This window comes from Trachypithecus francoisi, unplaced genomic scaffold (genome assembly GCF_009764315.1).
Source record: "Trachypithecus francoisi isolate TF-2019V2 unplaced genomic scaffold, Tfra_2.0 Lachesis_group4, whole genome shotgun sequence".
NCBI lineage: Eukaryota > Metazoa > Chordata > Mammalia > Primates > Cercopithecidae > Trachypithecus > Trachypithecus francoisi.
This window is the reverse complement of record NW_022681469.1, coordinates 31281106-31297281: the sequence shown is the minus strand read 5'-3', so window position 1 is coordinate 31297281 and position 16176 is coordinate 31281106. Positions and strand designations below refer to the sequence as shown.

The following is a 16176-nucleotide window of genomic DNA, read 5'->3' as shown; positions in this document are numbered from 1 at the left end:
GAAGTAAACAATAACTGATAATAAAATAGAATGATTATCACAAATGCCACTATCACTACTCTTGCACTTTGGGGACATTATTAAGTAAAATAAGGGTTACATGAACACAAGCACTGCAATGCCAAGACAATTATCTGATAATCAAGACTGCTACTGACTAGTGAGCAGGTAGCATAGACAACATGGAGACGCAAGACTTCTCAAGCTACTCAGAATGACATGCAACTTAAAATCAATGGGTTGCTTATTTCTGGAATTTTCCATTTAATATCTTCAGACTGCCGTTAATCACAAGTAACTGAAACCCAAAAAGCAAAACCATGGATAAAGGGGGGAATACTGCACACACTCAGGTGCATGGGCACACACACACACACACACACACAATCTTATGCCCTGTTCCCCACATGGCCAACTGTCATGGGATCCTTCAGGTGTTGCTTTTCTGGCTGGAAACCTCTGTGGCTGGTGGTGCCTTTGCCTGAGTTTTGCTCAGGCTGCTGGGCTCATTCCACAAACTCGGCGTGGCAGGCTGCACTCAGCTTGTGCTACTGTCCTGGATCCCACACCTGCCCAGAGCAAGCCAGGAGTGGAGCAGTGAGGGGTGTGTGAATAAGTGCGGGGTGTAGCCACTGTGCACAGTCAGACATTCCAGCTGTCAGGGGCAGGCAGCTCCAGGTGCTGGTACAGATGCCGGCTCTGTGCAAGGCTTCAGCAGGACCACAAGCAGCATCCACTGGAGGTGCTGGAGAATGCAGTGGTGCCTGGCGGCTTGGAGATGCCAGGAACTGCAGGGCCCCAAAGAGGGTATCAGAGCCCTGGCTTGGGGAGCCCCTAGGTCTGGAGTCCATGAAGGGCCACAGCTCTTCTCTCTTTCTCATCACCCACAACATGGTGAGAGTGTGTGTGTGGGTGTTTCAGTTCTGTCTGTGTTACAGCTCTTTCAGTCCCACCATTTGGTGGATGTGGAGTTTTTTGTCCCATGTCCAGGAAGAATGAGGTATGTGGCCAACTGGAGGGTAAGCAAGGTAGAGAGGAGCTTCTCTGAGCAACAGAACAGCTCCTTTCCAGAACAGGAAGTAGTTAGCTCCTTTCTGCCGGCAGGTCATTCCAAATAGTTGAGGATGCCTGAGATGGGTAGCTCCTTCCCATAGCTGGTAGTCCCGATGTCTGTGTGACTCTGGCTGAGTCTTGGGGTTTTTATGGGCTCAGAAGAGAGGAGTGTGTGCTGACTGGTCCATAGGTGGCCATGGGTAGGTCTGGAAAGAGCACCATCCAATTGGCCAAAGGGTCATCAGTGAAGTCCTCACTCTGGGCCTCCTACTTCACCCAGAACTGGCAGCCTAGCCCCCAGGCTTCAGGCTATTCCTGGCTTAAAGGTGGGGTTTCACTGGGGACTTGCCCCTTTCCATCTAGGAACCTGCCTGCCTCCCACTATCAACATGCTATCCATGGCACCCAGGCTGTTTGTCCTAAGAGATGCCTGCAGGCCCACACCAAGATGCCCTCAGTCCCCTCCCTCTGGCCTTTCTCCTGCACTTGTTGGCACCCAAAGTCTGGAGGGGGCCAAGGTGGTAGGGGGGCTGGTGTGTCTCTGTACCACCCAGAGCATGCACACACCCAGCCAGGTCGTGACAGCGCCCAGGTGCAGCCACAAATTTACTCCACACCAGAGTGGGCGCTGGCGGCAAGGAGAAGTCGGGGAGTGGGAGCAGACACTTCTGAGCCTGTGGGGCAGGGGCTTCCTGGGTCCCTGAGAATGCAGGGATGCCTGGGTTTGGAGCCACGGCTAGGCAGCTGCAGCTGTGTCCAGGAGCACTGGGCTCCCACCCTGCCAACTTTGTTGGGGGCATGGCTCCTGCCAGTTCTGGGTTCCCGCTGTCCCTGCAAAGCGCACAACCCCAGCCGTGCCTCCCCCTTTAAAGCCAGCATCTTCACAGCAGTGACTCAAGATGGGCTGCCACTACCATCACAACCATGAGGCCTTAGTTGAGACAGCTCCTTCAGTGACCGATGTCGGTCCTGTCGCTGAAGTGAATGAATGCTTGTTCTCAGACTGCACTGTGTAGATTGTCAACCTCATCTGTTTCTGTTCTGCCTAGCAGGACCTCCAGCTGGAAAGTAGAGAAGGCAAGGCAGGAGCAGGATGTGCTCTATTACCCTCAAAATTTCATTCTAGAGCTGTGCAGTCCCATAGAACTTTCTGCAATGACTGAAATGCTCTATAGTCCTTACGAGCCACATGTAACTACTGGGCATTTGAAATGTGGCTAGTGTGAGTGAAGAACTGCATTGTTCTTCTTCTTCTTCTTTTTTTTAATGTGAATTACATTTAAATAGCCCCATGTGGTTGGTGGCTACTTATTTAACAGCACAGCTCAGAACAGCACAGCTCAGCACAGCACGGTATTTGATAATGAAGAGGCCTCTTGAATGACATCTTCTGGATCAGTACCTATCCCAGATAGGAGTAAACAACACCCCCCAACCCCCACCAGCATTGCACCATCATTATCCATTCCCTGCTTTTCAAAAGGGAAAGAATTTGGAAGGATAAGCCTATCCTCCTTTCAAATATCCCATTCTTCACCTCCTTTCCCCCATATTCCTCCGTTTCTCCACATCCTGAGACTTCTCAGGAAGGGCCTAGACCTTTATTTGAAGGGACAGAATTGAGAAGATTTAGAACTCACTGCCCAAAGAACGAAGCAAACATGCCCCTGGAGCATGTATAAATAAAGCACATATAAATGGAAAGCAAAATATGAAAAATGGCATTTCACTCTGCTTGCTGCTATGACAAAAATACATATGCAATTAGGGAATGAATGTCTACTTTCTTAGATTAAGGAGTTACAGTAAACTTTCTTAGATGTGGATATAATATTGTGATTATGTAAGACAAGTTTCTTGTTTTTTGGGGATGCATGCTGGAAGATTTAGGAATAAAATGCCATGATATAATATCAGTGTGTGTGTGCACACACACACACATGTGCATACATGTAGACATATGAGCCCCCAAACACCAAGATAGATACATACATAATACACATAAAGATACATACATAATACATAGAGTAGATAAATTGATGCATTGACAAATACATTGTTTAGATACATATATAGCCTACACACATACATACATACATGCATAGATTAGAGGGTAAGATACATAGATGTAAATAAATGATAGGGCAAACTGTCTATAATTGTTAAATATTAGAGTGGGCATAGGGGTGCTCATAGGGAAAACATGATGGACAACAGAACTACTGCTAATAAAAACTGCTTTTATTACTGCTGAGTGGAGGCCTCTTAAGGCCAGTGTGAGAAGTGGGTGGGTATTGCTTCACCAGCCCCTCCAATCAGGTAATGTGCCGGAGAGGCATCGAGGCAGGGCCAGGCAAGGTCCACACAGGAGGGAGCAATCACAGGAAGGAGGAAGGAGCCACAGTCTATATGGGAAAGATGGTAAGGACAATGGGCAGGATGGTATTAGATCCTCCCTATGCCATCTCCTTCCCACTCCTGCCTCATTCCAAGCCATAGAGTAGTGGGCAGCCAGGCCAGAGCAGGGCCTCACAGCCACTAAGACTGGCCAGGGGACAGTGGGAGGAAGGGCAAGGAAGGCAAAGCAGTCCTGAGTCCAGGGAATTCGGCTGCGGGGGCAAGTGGCCTGTGGGGACAAATAGAGAGAGCTTGGGGTTATTGTTCCCATCCCACCTCTCAAAGTCACTATGGGAGAGAGACTGAGACATCAGTTTCCCACCCTGCATATACACACTTGAATCCCAATCTCACACCCTTACCTGCTATGGCTGTCAGTGATACCATAGACTCAGGGATTACTAGTCTCCCTAACTTTGTGGACCATGCATAGAATGCGGAAAGCTGTATTGAGGTTCCTTTGATGACCCCCAATGGAGATCCACGCTCTCCTGGAGGCTGGATCAGTCAGCCCTCCCCCACATCCTGCAGGACTGAGGCCTGGCCTGAATTCTTACCCCAGCAGGGCTTGAGACAGGCTTTAGGTGGGGTGTCACTCAGACACCTGTCTGGTGCTGTTGCCCAGCACAGCTGATAGCAGGAAGGACCCAGGGGTTCCAGGGCAGGCAGGGCTGCTGTGGGCACGCTGCCAGGGGACTGCTGAAAAAAAACAAGAGAAGAACCTTAGCTTCCAGTGATGCCTCCAGTAGAGAACGCTGGGACCCCAGAGCTGCCTGCCACCCAGGTTGTATCCTGCACAACTGCAGAGGGCACCGTTAACATAGTAGACTTTGGGGATAGTACTTTCTCAACATGGACTCTGTGGGGCCCTAGAGAGCCAGAGATCCTGACTCAGGCCAGAAATGGGAGAGCCCGTGAGCCCTTCAGTCTTCCCACGGCACAGACTCCCCTCTCCTCCCGAGTACCTGTGCAGAGATGATTCCTGGGGCAACTCTTGGTACAGTCAGCCCCTGGGAAGCACCTATAAAATGAGAGTGAATCCACTCAGAAGGAGGAATTGGGGCCGGGGATGGGAGGAGTGTGGTGAGAGGCAGGAAGGTTGGATGCAAGGAGGTTCCAGGAAACAACCACTTCTAGAAGGGGTGGGAGGAGATGGATATTTTAACCCAAAACTGTCCTCTTCCCCGAGACAGGTCCTTGGGAAACTGGAGAAGAAGGATTAAATTCCAGTGATGGTACTGGGGACAGTGCAGCCTTAAGAACGGGAACTGTGTGTGCCCAGCATCTGGCACAGGGTCTGGCACTTGGGAGATGCTGAGTAAATATTGGATGGATGGGTGGATGGATACATAGATTAATGGAAAGATGAATGGATGGATGCATGGATGCATGGGTGGGTGGATGGATGAATGCATGGGGAGATGCATGGATGGATGCATGGGGAGACGCATGGATGAATGGGGTGGATTGATGGATGGATAAATGGATAGGTAGATATGTGGGTGAGCAGGTGGGTGGGTGACTGGTTGGCTGGTTGGATGGATGGATGGATGGTGGATGGATAAATGGATGGATGGATGGATGGATGGATGGAGGTATGGATGCATGGATAGATGGGTGGATAAATGGGTACCTGGGTGGATGGTTGGATGGATGATGCATGGATGAATGGATGTATGGATAGATGGATGGATGGATGGATGGATGGATGGATGGATACATGGGTGGATGGATAAATGGATGGATGAATGGGGGATGGATGGATGGATGGATGGATGGATGGATGATGGATGAATGAGCAGGCAGATGGATGATGGTGCAGAGAAATCACCTGGCAGTTGCATTTCCCACTTGAGCTTCTCTTGCCGGCGCCATTTGGCTCTTCTGTTGGAAAACCAGACCTGAGCGAGGACAGGGACAATGCAGCTGGCTATACTTTATGCTGCCTGTCACCTGCTGATCTCACCACATGTTCCTAGCCTGAACTCAGAATGTTGGCCCTTCCTTGGGCCTGACATCCTCCCTCCATGCTCTAGCTTTTGTTCTCTGGCCCCTTCCTCAACTCAAAGGTTTGGGTTGGGGAAGAGAGGAGAGCAATCAGCAGAAGGTGAACAAGGAGGGTCTCGTCTCTGTTGCTCCAAACAAGTTTGTTTCCACCTTCTCACCTCCCCTCTCCACCTCATTGGAACCCAAAGCCCTGGCCAGCACAGACTCTTCTTCCTTGTGGTTTGTGCACAGTGTTGCAGAGCTCACTCACCCTCACAGTGTCCTCAGGCAGAGAGGTGGCAGCAGCCAGCCTTCCACGGGCCACTGAATCAGGATACTGCCCACGCTGGAACTCTGTGGAGATTGAGGCTCACAAAGTAAGAGCACCGGGAGAGGAGCAAGACATGGGTCCCCCCTCAGGCAACACTCCCCACCTGCTACAACCCCATACTACCTTCCTCCTCAAGGCAGGGCCACTCGCAGCCTGTACCTCTCAGCCTTTGCCCACAGGACTCAGGGCCACTGTCCCTGTGTCACAATGATGACTCTCTGACCCTCCATCTGCCCCAGCCCAGCACCTTTCTCCAGTGCCTCTGCTTGGCTTGGGGAGAAGATAGTCCGATTCCGGTGGCCGGTCCCTGGGTGGGGACCCCGGGGAGTCTCAGAGCCACTGTGGGGAGTGAGGAAAGCTGGAGCCAAAACAGCTGAAAAGGAAGACAACAGTCTGTGGTGGTTTGTGATGGTGATTCCTCTGGTCAGATGGGGTCCTTAAGTCCCTGGGGCTGCAGCTGGGTGTCTCACCATGGGTAGAAGAGCAAAGCCAAGCTGGTGGGGCATTCACAGTTACTTAGAGGTCACTGCAGGGTCACTTGGTGGAAAGGGTTCTCAATACCATGGTGGGGTGCATGCTTAACGTGCGGGGCTTTGGAGGGACCAGCAGCAGGCTTGGTCCAGGTGTGTGTGGTCCCAAAGAACATGAATGATGCTCTAAGAAGCTATGCACAGAGCAGAGGGAGGGTATGAGACTCAGTCCTGCCTCTTCTTCAATAGATCCTGTGAATCCAGGGGCTGGGGGACCTGGGTTCTGTTCCAGGGCCTGCCATCAACCAGCTGGTAACCTTGGGTAAGTCACTTCACTTTTCTGGATGTCAATTTTCTTCTGCTAGGAGAGAATAAGACTCACTGCCTGGTCCTCCTTATTGGGTTGTTGTGAAGATGATCCAAGAAAGAATGAGAAAAGGCTTTGAGAACTATAAAATGTTGGAGATTTGGCTCTGATTAGCCCTGGAGACAACTCCAAGACCCACCTGGTGACCTGAGCTGTGTCCACAGTAGTCCCTGGTCCTCCTGTAGTGCCCGCAGGACTCGGTTGATGGAGGAGACCTAGGAGTGTCGGGGTGTTGAGTGGAGAGATGGTGCTCAGACCCAGAGCTATACCCTGAGAACATTCCCCTTAATATCCTTTTTCCTGTCTGTCTCCACCCACACATTGTTCCAAGGGCAGCCTCCTCTCTCTCTCTGTGCTTTCTCCTCCCCAATTCTCTTATTACCACCACTTTTCAAAAGAAAAACTTATGGGTGAGAAGAGCCCAGGAGCCCTGTCACCAGCCTGGGATGCCCACATTGCCAGATAAGAAAGGCTATTTGTCTCCCCAGAAAGCCTGTTTTCCAGCCCCAGTGTTGGAAGGGAAGGGTACTTACACTGGGAGTCTTGTCCTGGGTGCAAAGCCCTTCAGCACAAAGCTGGCGTTGGATTTCCCAGGCAAAGAGAGCTGGACACTCACCCTTCAGCTGGGCAATTCGAGCCACCACAGGGGGTGTAGCCAGCCGTGGCTTGCTTCCCCCAATGCCCTTGGGCTCCAAGACACCCGTGCGGTAATAACGCCCTAGGATCTTGCTCACACAGCCGTTAGATACCTGAGTCAGGTGAGAAGCAGGGACAGGTGAGGCACAATGGGCAGAAGGAGGGAGAGTGTCCCTGGGACAGGAGGAGGCTACAAGACAAAGCCAAGACTTACTGGACCAGGCCATGGAGTTGGGAGTCCAGCCTCACCTTTGAGGGTCTGAAGCTCCCCTTTTCAACCTCCAAGAGGGTCTCCCAGGAAGTGACCCAAGTCCCAAAAGCCCTCAGAGCCTGCAACAGCCCAGGCTCTTGCCTTCAGAGGAGCCCTTTCTCCCTGCTTCCTGTCCCCATCACTGGGTAAAGATGCTGGCCCATTACCTTAAGGCTCCGTGAGATGTCACAGGGCCGCATTCCACTGACTGCTAGCCGCACAATCTGCTGCCGGGTATCCAGAGGCAGGGGCCGGCCATTCACAAAGAGCCCCCCAAGCTGGTTCATGCTGCTGATCCCTGGGCATGAGAGAGAGGTATCCACATACCACCTCCCACTGCCCTGCCCACATATGGAGAGGGTCACTCAGGCCCCTCCAGCCTGGCTTCCCAACACTGAGTGCATCCTCTCCTGGGAGACTGCATCCTTGCTGCCCCCAGGCTGTCAACGCAAGCCACTTTCTTTGAGAGCTGGCTTGTGGGTGAGTCTTTGTTCCTTGCCCATACCCTCTGACTCTCCTGATCTAAGGGAAGCAGGACAGGGCAGGAAGTGAGGGGCTGGAAAAAACTTCTCCAGAACATTGGCCAACGGCAGATGAAACAGTTGATGGAAGCAAAGCCCTGAGGTCTTCCCCTGTCTCTGTAGTCCTCCTTGTCTTCCCACTTCCCCTAGGCTCCTCACCGTCCTGCTGCATGCTCCAGGCTAACCCTCCTCAGAAGGATGAGACTCCAGCAGAGTAGCCTTGGAAGGGAAGTTCCTTCTAGGAGCTCCTTTTTCAGCTTGGGGGCTCTCTGCAATAACGGGGGGGGGGTTATTTGGGTGAGGTCTTTTGCTTGAAATGGTCCTGGGAGGTAGTGTTTTGTGATAGAGGGTCGGGTTTCTAAAATTTGCCAGTGAGTTGGCTAAAATTAGAAAATTCTAATTCCTTTAATCTAAACCTTTGTGTGATAAAAACTAAAACACTGCAGGTTGGCTGAGGACTGGATCTTTCTTGAAGTCCTGATAAGGGGCTGGGAGGATTGAGAGGGTTCCCATTTCCCACACATTCATTACAAAAGGTTGGGGAGGTAGAAAGGGATGATGCTTTCAAATGCTCAAGCTTTCCCCTTTCCAAATGGACAGCTGTTGTCTCCAACTGCTCCTAAGTTTTTCAGCCCTGGATGACACACCTGAGCCAGAGATTCTGGGGTCCTCAAGTTCAGGGGTCCACCTTCACTATTATGCAGTCCTCAGTTGGGCTCTCCAAAACGCCCAGCCAAATGCTGCACTTCAGAAAGACTTGCTCCTGTTTTTTTATACTCTCCAGGAAGCTCTGAAGAAACTGGGACTCAGCTCTACCCCCCCAAGGCATTGAGGCTCTCGTCCTACACACTGGGCATAGAGATGAACACGTCTGAAGAGCCGGCTTCTCCTAGGAGACACGTCTCTTAGCATCTCTAACCTGCTGAGACTATTCATTCCTGTTAACTCTGAAGAGTTCTAGATCTCAAAGTGAAGCTTCAATTTCAGAGACCACCTTTATGGTATCAGACACTCATTCATTCAACTAACATTTATCAAAGACATATTGAAGGGAATGGGAAGCAGGACAGGACTATCTGCTGACGAATACAGAAACCGTCATGAGCCCAAGAGAGTTTCTTAGCAGCAAGGGACACAGGTCCCACAGGCCACCATACCTCTTCTACTTTCATCAGTAATTAATGGGAGTTGAAGATGCCTCCTTTCATGCCTGGAACCCTGGTAGTGTTGGAGGTCACCCCAAGGAACAACTTATGCATAGAACTTTCTTGTAATAAGTGTGCCATCTGAGCTCAGTTAATTCATCTGCAGGTATATGCTGAATAAGATATTAAGCATGAGCACATTGCTGGTTGTTCAGGATGAAGGCAGTAAACAGAAAAGTGTAAAGTCTTTGCTCTCCAACAGATTACAGAGCAACTGGAGAAAGGAGACTAGCTCCGGTGAAACAAAGAATTACAAGGAGTTTGGAATCCAGAGTCTACTTATTAAGTTCAGTAGCTAAATTGGCTTTTACTCACCTGTTTCTAGGTAGGTAGAGGTACAGACCCCTTCAAATTCTCATCTTTCCAAAAAGTTGGGAAGTAAGGCAGAGGTTTTCCAAAGAGAAAACTGAGGCACAGATTGGCATTCCCACAAGTCAGGGGCTGTCCAGAGAATACAACTCAAGGTTCAGAAGTCAGTTCCTCATCAGAGGCTACAATTTCTGGCTCCTAATCCTGGGCTCTCTTTCTCTGCTCCCGCCCCTACTTCATGTTTGTGCAATTGCCACAAAAACAATGGAGAGAGGTGAGTCAAGCAGGGACTGTAAAGGGCTGTGGCAAGACAGGATGAAGGAGCTCAAAATATCAGCCAAACCCTAAATCCTTGATAGGACTCAGTTCTCCTACATGACCAGAATTCAAAGGAGCAGTAGGGATGCAGGTTCAGTACCCAAACCTAAATAATCTCCAAACCTAAATCATTATGCCCCAACTCACAAACAGAAACCCCATTCCCAATAGCCACACCACACATTCCCAACATTCATACTAACATGTCTGAAAAAATAACTGGTGCTTGCAAGATGGAAAAACAGGAAAGCGGGTGGAAGGGGCAGGAGGGTGGTAGCCACAAAGACAGAGTGGGAGAGAAGTTGGGTTTGGCCACACAGAGGCATGGAGATAGTATAAGAGGCAGGGCAGACAATGAGCCTGCAGGTGAGCTACCTGTGTGGAGGAAATGAGGTGGGAGCTTCAGTGGGAGTCTCAGCTTCTGAGACCCCTGCAGGCTTCAGGGGTGGTGATGGTCTGGTCTTGGTCACAGCCTCCACTCTGCTCCTGTTTCAGTCCTGCCAGGGGGTCCAGAGCTACAGAAAGCCTGTGCTCAAGAGCAGAGGGCAGCCTTCTGGGAGTAGCCAATGATGTCACAGGCCATGAGCAGAGGAGAGAGGAGGAGGGAGGTGTGCATGGGCTGACTGACACCAGCCCTGAGGCAGGGCAAACCATAGCCAATGACCCACTGTGTCCTTCCATGGGGAATCCTCAGAGCCCACTTTGTGTCCACCTACCACCCTGCAGCAGGGACAGAGCCATTCTCATGCAGGCAAAAGTGCACCCACACAAGCACCAGCACTCCTGAAGGGTATGCTGAGCATGGGAGATGGGGAACTTCAGGTTGTGTCCTTAAGGCTTTGAATGCACAGAAACAAAAGATGCCTTCCCAAAACACCAACACACCTTCCCAGCCAGAATGCACATGCCTGGACTTTGGGTCCAACTCCTGAGTTATGTGTGTTGTTATAAAAGATAAATGAGTATACAGACTGTTGCCTAAATACTGACTGAGTTGGCTCCTAGCACTCTTAGATAATGAGAGTGAATGGAGAAGAGTGTGTGTCACTTAGCGCCAGCTGTCCCCAGAGAGTATCCTCACCAATTCTCCAATTGACTCCTTGACTGAGGTGACACCAAGGGTGAATTCTTGCCTGGAAATGGGAGGATCCTGGACTTCAGAACACTGACAATGGTAGTGGTGGTGGAAATGAGACTCAGGATAGTCAGAGATACATATGGGTGTTTATAAGGAGGCTTGCAGCAGGATTTTCCTTATTTCATCTTTAGATGTTCTCAGACTCCATTCTGTTAGGGATTTGATGCTTTTACACTCTAAGTTAGTAATGGCACTGCTGTTTCCACAAAAGACACCACAGGTTATCTGGGTCATTGGCGAGGCAAGAGGCATCGGTAGCTGGGCAGGTGGTGCCTGTGGAGTGGGATGCTGGAAGTGAAACACATCCTCCAGTGCATGGAAGTTTTGTTGCCAGTTATCAGGGTCTTGGGCAGATGGTCTTTGGGTCCATTCCACACCTCAGAGTCTGTGAAGCCATTGCAAAAGTCAGACTGGAAGTAAGCAGGGTGTAGGGCAATAGGACTAGACCCAGAAATCAGAGAATGGAAGACTTATTTCATGGGTAAATGTTTTGAAGTTCTAGGGGTGAAAGTGGTTGTTGGGCATTCAGCTTGATCCTAAGGTTGGGAACTCTTGCTCTCAAAGGCCAAATATCTCATAAGTGAGTTTTCCACTTTACCCTGACACATACTCTCTTCCTCTTCCACCCTCCTCCGACATCCTCAGGCTGGTCTTGGGGTACAGGGGAGACTGCAGAGGGTGATTTCAGGACCTCGGGCAGGACAGCATTTGCCCAAGTGTCCTTACAGTCCATTCCATTCCTGGGCAGCTGGGGACTGCTGGTCACTCTACTTAGCCATGCCTGGGTGGGAAGAGGTCCCCAGGAAGACCTGTGGTAGCCCTGCTCTTACTCCCCCATTCCTGCCTCATCCCTCCCCCCTAGATCTGCCCCTGCATCTAGGGGCTCAAGGCTCATGTCCTGACCAGCTATTCCTATAGACAGCTGCATGAGGGTGGAGATAGGGGGATCAGGGGGAGCAAGGACAAGCCCTGGCAGATGGTGGTGGCAGCGATTTACCCCATAAACTACCCTCTCCCTCCGCCTTTATGACGCGCTCTTGGGTCTGAACAAACAGAGGCTTTCGACCCAGAGGTGATGGGGGAGGGAAAAGTGGTAAAGGGCCCTGGCAGGGGGGCCTAGCGAGCCCAAAGGCTCTGCCACTCAGCCCTCTGCCCAGCGCGCTAGACTGTTTGAGGAGCAAATATCTGCCTTCACTGTCTGACTCTCTCAACCACCCCCACCGGGTTTGGGGCTAATTGTCCCTCATTAGCTGGGCCCAGGCCCCAGGCTGCCGCCAGCCCCCGCCATCTGCTCACAATTATACATTAACTCAAAGGTCTTGCCACCCGCCAACAGGCTGTGCGCCCCTCTCCGGGGCCAGCCATGGCCATTCCAGCCTTTCCCTCGCCCTGATGTAGAGCCCTGATCGCTGGCTTCTTCTGCCCTTAGGAGTCCCTGATAGAAAGTCCCGTGTCTGTAGGGAAAGTCCTGTCCTCAGGAGAGGCGGCTGGAGTTCCCCTGCCTTCCTCAAGGGACCAGAGGGCGAGTCAAGCCCGTGCGTAAAGCTGGAGAGGACTGGGCGCGGCCAGCGCAGAGACCCGTTGTCGTTGGTCTGACACCTTGTCTTGGGCTCTAGGCACCTGCTGTGGGAGGTAACACCAGCTCTAGGCTGTTTCCACCCCTCCCTATGGTGCATTTTCGTAGGCTGTGGGATCCTGGGCCCCTTCTTCTCTGCATCCGCAAAGCCCGGTCTCCTGCCAGCCCTCAGCTTTCCAGAGCGCACGCGCCACCTGTCCAAAACAGCTCTCTGGCGGCCTGTGCCTCCCACCTTAAAGTTAAAGTGATTTCCTTGCTACAAAAACACCGGGGCTCTTCGAGTTCCCTGAAAATTCTGAACTTCAGACCCTCACACTAAAGTCGCGCCACCCCCGTAAAGCTTTATGCAGTTACCCTACTCTCCCAGCCCAGCCTCTGCTCTGACACCAAAACTCCCTCCCCGCAAATCCCTGCAGTCTCCTGCTCAGCTTCTGGGAGGCTGGCACCCGGATCCCTCCCTCGGAACGCCCCAGGGAGGGAGGAAGGCGCACACCCTCCCAACAGTGACTTTGAACTGGGGGCACAGAACAGCCCTCCCTTTTCACCTCTTTTTCACCATGAGCCTCTAAACTCTGAGCTCAATCTTGCCTCATATTTCTCTCAGGACTAGGGTAGATGAGGCGGGATGTTGAATCTGCACTTCCCCAGACTAACTCCAAACAGAGCTAGGTTGTTCAGGGGCTGGAGCCTAGGGCCTAAGGAGGCCGGCAGGAAGTCTGTGGGGAAGTGAAGGGCAGGCTGTGCAGAGCCCAGCCCAGAGCCACCAGGACCTGCAGCCACCGTGCACCTCTGACCGCCCTTGGAGAGTTCCTCCTCGGATCGGCCTGTGCATCAACCCTGCCAGTGTAGGGAAGGTGCTGCTTCAGGGCTGCAGTGTTCACACTCACGCTGATAACTGGAAACTGGAAACCTGAAGTTCGTCTGTTCCGTGAGATCTGCCAGCTCTGCTCCCAGATGCTTTCCTCACTCCACTGTGCCCCACTTTGCATGGGGTGGAAGATCTGGGGAGGCAGCTGCAGTTTGTTCTTCTTTCATTTTCTTTCTTTTTTCTTTTTCTTTTTTTTTTTTTTAAGACCTCTATGGTTTGACTCTAGTATGTTTGTTTTTAAGTAAACATTACTTCAATGAATCTTATTTTTTAGGACAGTTTTAGATTTACAGAGACACTTCAAAGATAGTACAGACAGTTCCCATATGCCCCACACCGGATTCCCTTTATTATTAGCGTCTTACATTGGTATGGTACGTTTATTATAATTAATAAACTAATGGTAAATATGTTATTATTACCTAAAGCCCATTCTATCTTCAGATTTTCTGTTTTACCCAAATGTTCTTTTTCTATTCCAGGATCCCATCCAGGAGTATGCTTTCCATTAACCGTCATGTCTGAGGCTCCTCTTGGCTGTGACAGTGTCTCAGACTTTGCTTGTTTTTGATGACTTGGGCAGTTTTGAGGAGTCAGGTATTTTGTGGAATGTCCCTCAACGGGGATCTGTGCTTTTCTCATGATTAGGCTGGGGTTATGGATTTGGGAGAAGAAGATTGAAGAGGTAAAGTACCATTTTCATCACATCATACCTGGGGCTTTGGGGTCAACTCCTGAGTCATCACATCATGTTAAGGGTACATATTGTCAACATGGTATATCTATCACTGTTGATGGTGACCTTGAGCACCTGGCTAAGGTAGTGTTTTTCAGATCTGTCCACTAACCTTACTATGCCCCCCTTTCCTAATGGTACTTTTCTGAAGGAAGTCATTGTGCACAGCTCACACTTAAGGAGTGAGGAGTTATGCTGCACTTACTTGAACAGTGGAGTGTCTGCCTAAATCATTTGGATTTCTTCTACTGGGGAGATTTCCCTTTTTTTCTCTCATTTATTTATATCAATACGGACTTATTTTATTCTAAAGAACTATGTTTTATTTTGGGGTGTTATAATACAATATATTACTTTATTTTGTTGATCAAATTATGCCAGGTTTGACTATTGGGAACCCTTTCAGTTGACTCCTGTGTCCTTTGGCATGCCCCCATTATGGTAGGGTTTGAATTTTTTGTTTGTTTCTTGAGTTTGGTGTCTTTTGGGGATTTTTTTTTTTTTTTTTTTTTTTTTGCACTTCTTTACTCTCTGCAACTGCAAGATGCTTCAGGTTATCTTGTATATTCCCTGCCCCAGCCTTAGAATCAACCATTTCTCCAAGGAGTCCTGGTTCCTTTTATTGAAGAATGGTATGAGAAACCAAGATCTGGACCCTAGGTATGCTTGTTGCTACTGGGGTGTTAGTGCTTTTCTGTTCTCTTGGCTGACAGAGCAAAGAAATATATGTGTGTATACTGACCCACATATATACACATATCTTTAACATTTTTATATGTCACCACCTGTATCTAAATTAAACTAAATATGAGTTCATACTGATGTCTCCAACTCTAATCCATTATTACATGGATCATTCTGGTTTCCACCCTGCTTATCTGTAAGCTCCCACACCAACAGTGAGAAATCTGGCTCCGATAATCCACCATCTATTTACTTAATTGCCCAGTTCCAGTATATATTATTGTGGCATCTGAATTCTTAACACAAGCCATATAGAAAAATAGGCCGGGCGTGGTGGCTCAAGCCTGTAATCTCCAGCACTTTGGGAGGCCGAGACCGGCGGATCACGAGGTCAGGAGATCGAGACCATCCTGGCTAACACGGTGAAACCCTGTCTCTACTAAAAATACAAAAAGCTAGCCAGGCGAGGTGGCGGCGCCTGTAGTCCCAGCTACTCGGGAGGCTGAGCCAGGAGAATGGCGTGAACCCGGGAGGCGGAGCTTGCAGTGAGCTGAGATCTGGCCACTGCACTCCAGCCTGGGTGACAGAGCGAGACTCCGTCTCAAAAAAAAAATATGAAAGAAAGAAAAATGAAACAACTTTATCAACTACAGTACAATGCTTTTGTACAATTTATTTTGCCTTTAATTTTACAGACTCTGTTCATTCCCAAAGTTACTTAAATCAGTAGCTTTACTCCCACTCCCTTCAATTAGGTGGTTTCATACACTTGTAATACAGTTAGATTATTTTGTCACATTCTGCATTGTATTTTAGGATCCCCTGACCTTCGACATGACTTTTAAAAATTTACATACATTAAGGTTCACTGTGCTGTAAAGTTCTATAGTTTTTGACAAATGCATAATGTTATGTATCCACCACTATAGTATCATACAGAATAGTTTCACCATTGTGAGAAACCCTGGTGCTTCACCTGGTAACCATGATCTTTTTACCATTGCTGATATTTTGTGTTTTGTTTGTTTGTTTTTTGTTTTGCCTTTTCCAGAACGTCATATAACGGAATTAGAGAGCACATAGCATTTCCAGACTGGCGTCTTTCACTTAGCAATATGTGTTTAAGTTTATCTATGTCTATTCATGGCTTGAGAGCTCATTTCTTTTTAGTAATGGGTAATGTTTTATTGTATGGATGCACCACAGTTTATCCATTCACCTATTGAAGGACACCTTGGTTGCTTCCAAGTTCTGGCAATTATAAATAAGGTTACTACAAACATTTATGTGCAGGTGTGCAAGTTTTTGTGTGAACATACATTTTCAACCCA

The 16176-nt window shown here is 49.5% G+C and overlaps 1 protein-coding gene across 2 annotated transcripts; it reads right to left on the bottom strand.

Moving 5' to 3' along the window:
• Positions 1-3283: 3283 nt before the first annotated feature.
• On the bottom strand, positions 3284-8183 carry PAX4 (paired box 4). Of its 2 annotated transcripts, XM_033194989.1 has the most exons (10): positions 8171-8183; positions 7658-7788; positions 7138-7353; positions 6744-6819; positions 6015-6140; positions 5708-5790; positions 5282-5351; positions 4416-4471; positions 4008-4149; positions 3284-3458 (listed from the first exon to the last, which is right to left on the bottom strand). In XM_033194989.1, exons 1-10 carry the CDS (start codon positions 8181-8183, stop codon positions 3319-3321), a joined length of 1053 nt encoding a protein of 350 aa, XP_033050880.1. In that variant the 3' UTR covers positions 3284-3318. The 2 variants fall into 2 exon arrangements, with proteins under 2 accessions (XP_033050880.1, XP_033050882.1); XM_033194991.1 differs by lacking the exons at positions 3284-3458; positions 8171-8183 and adding an exon at positions 3510-3679 and having other exon boundaries at positions 7658-7804.
• Between the last annotated feature and the right edge of the window lie 7993 nt (positions 8184-16176).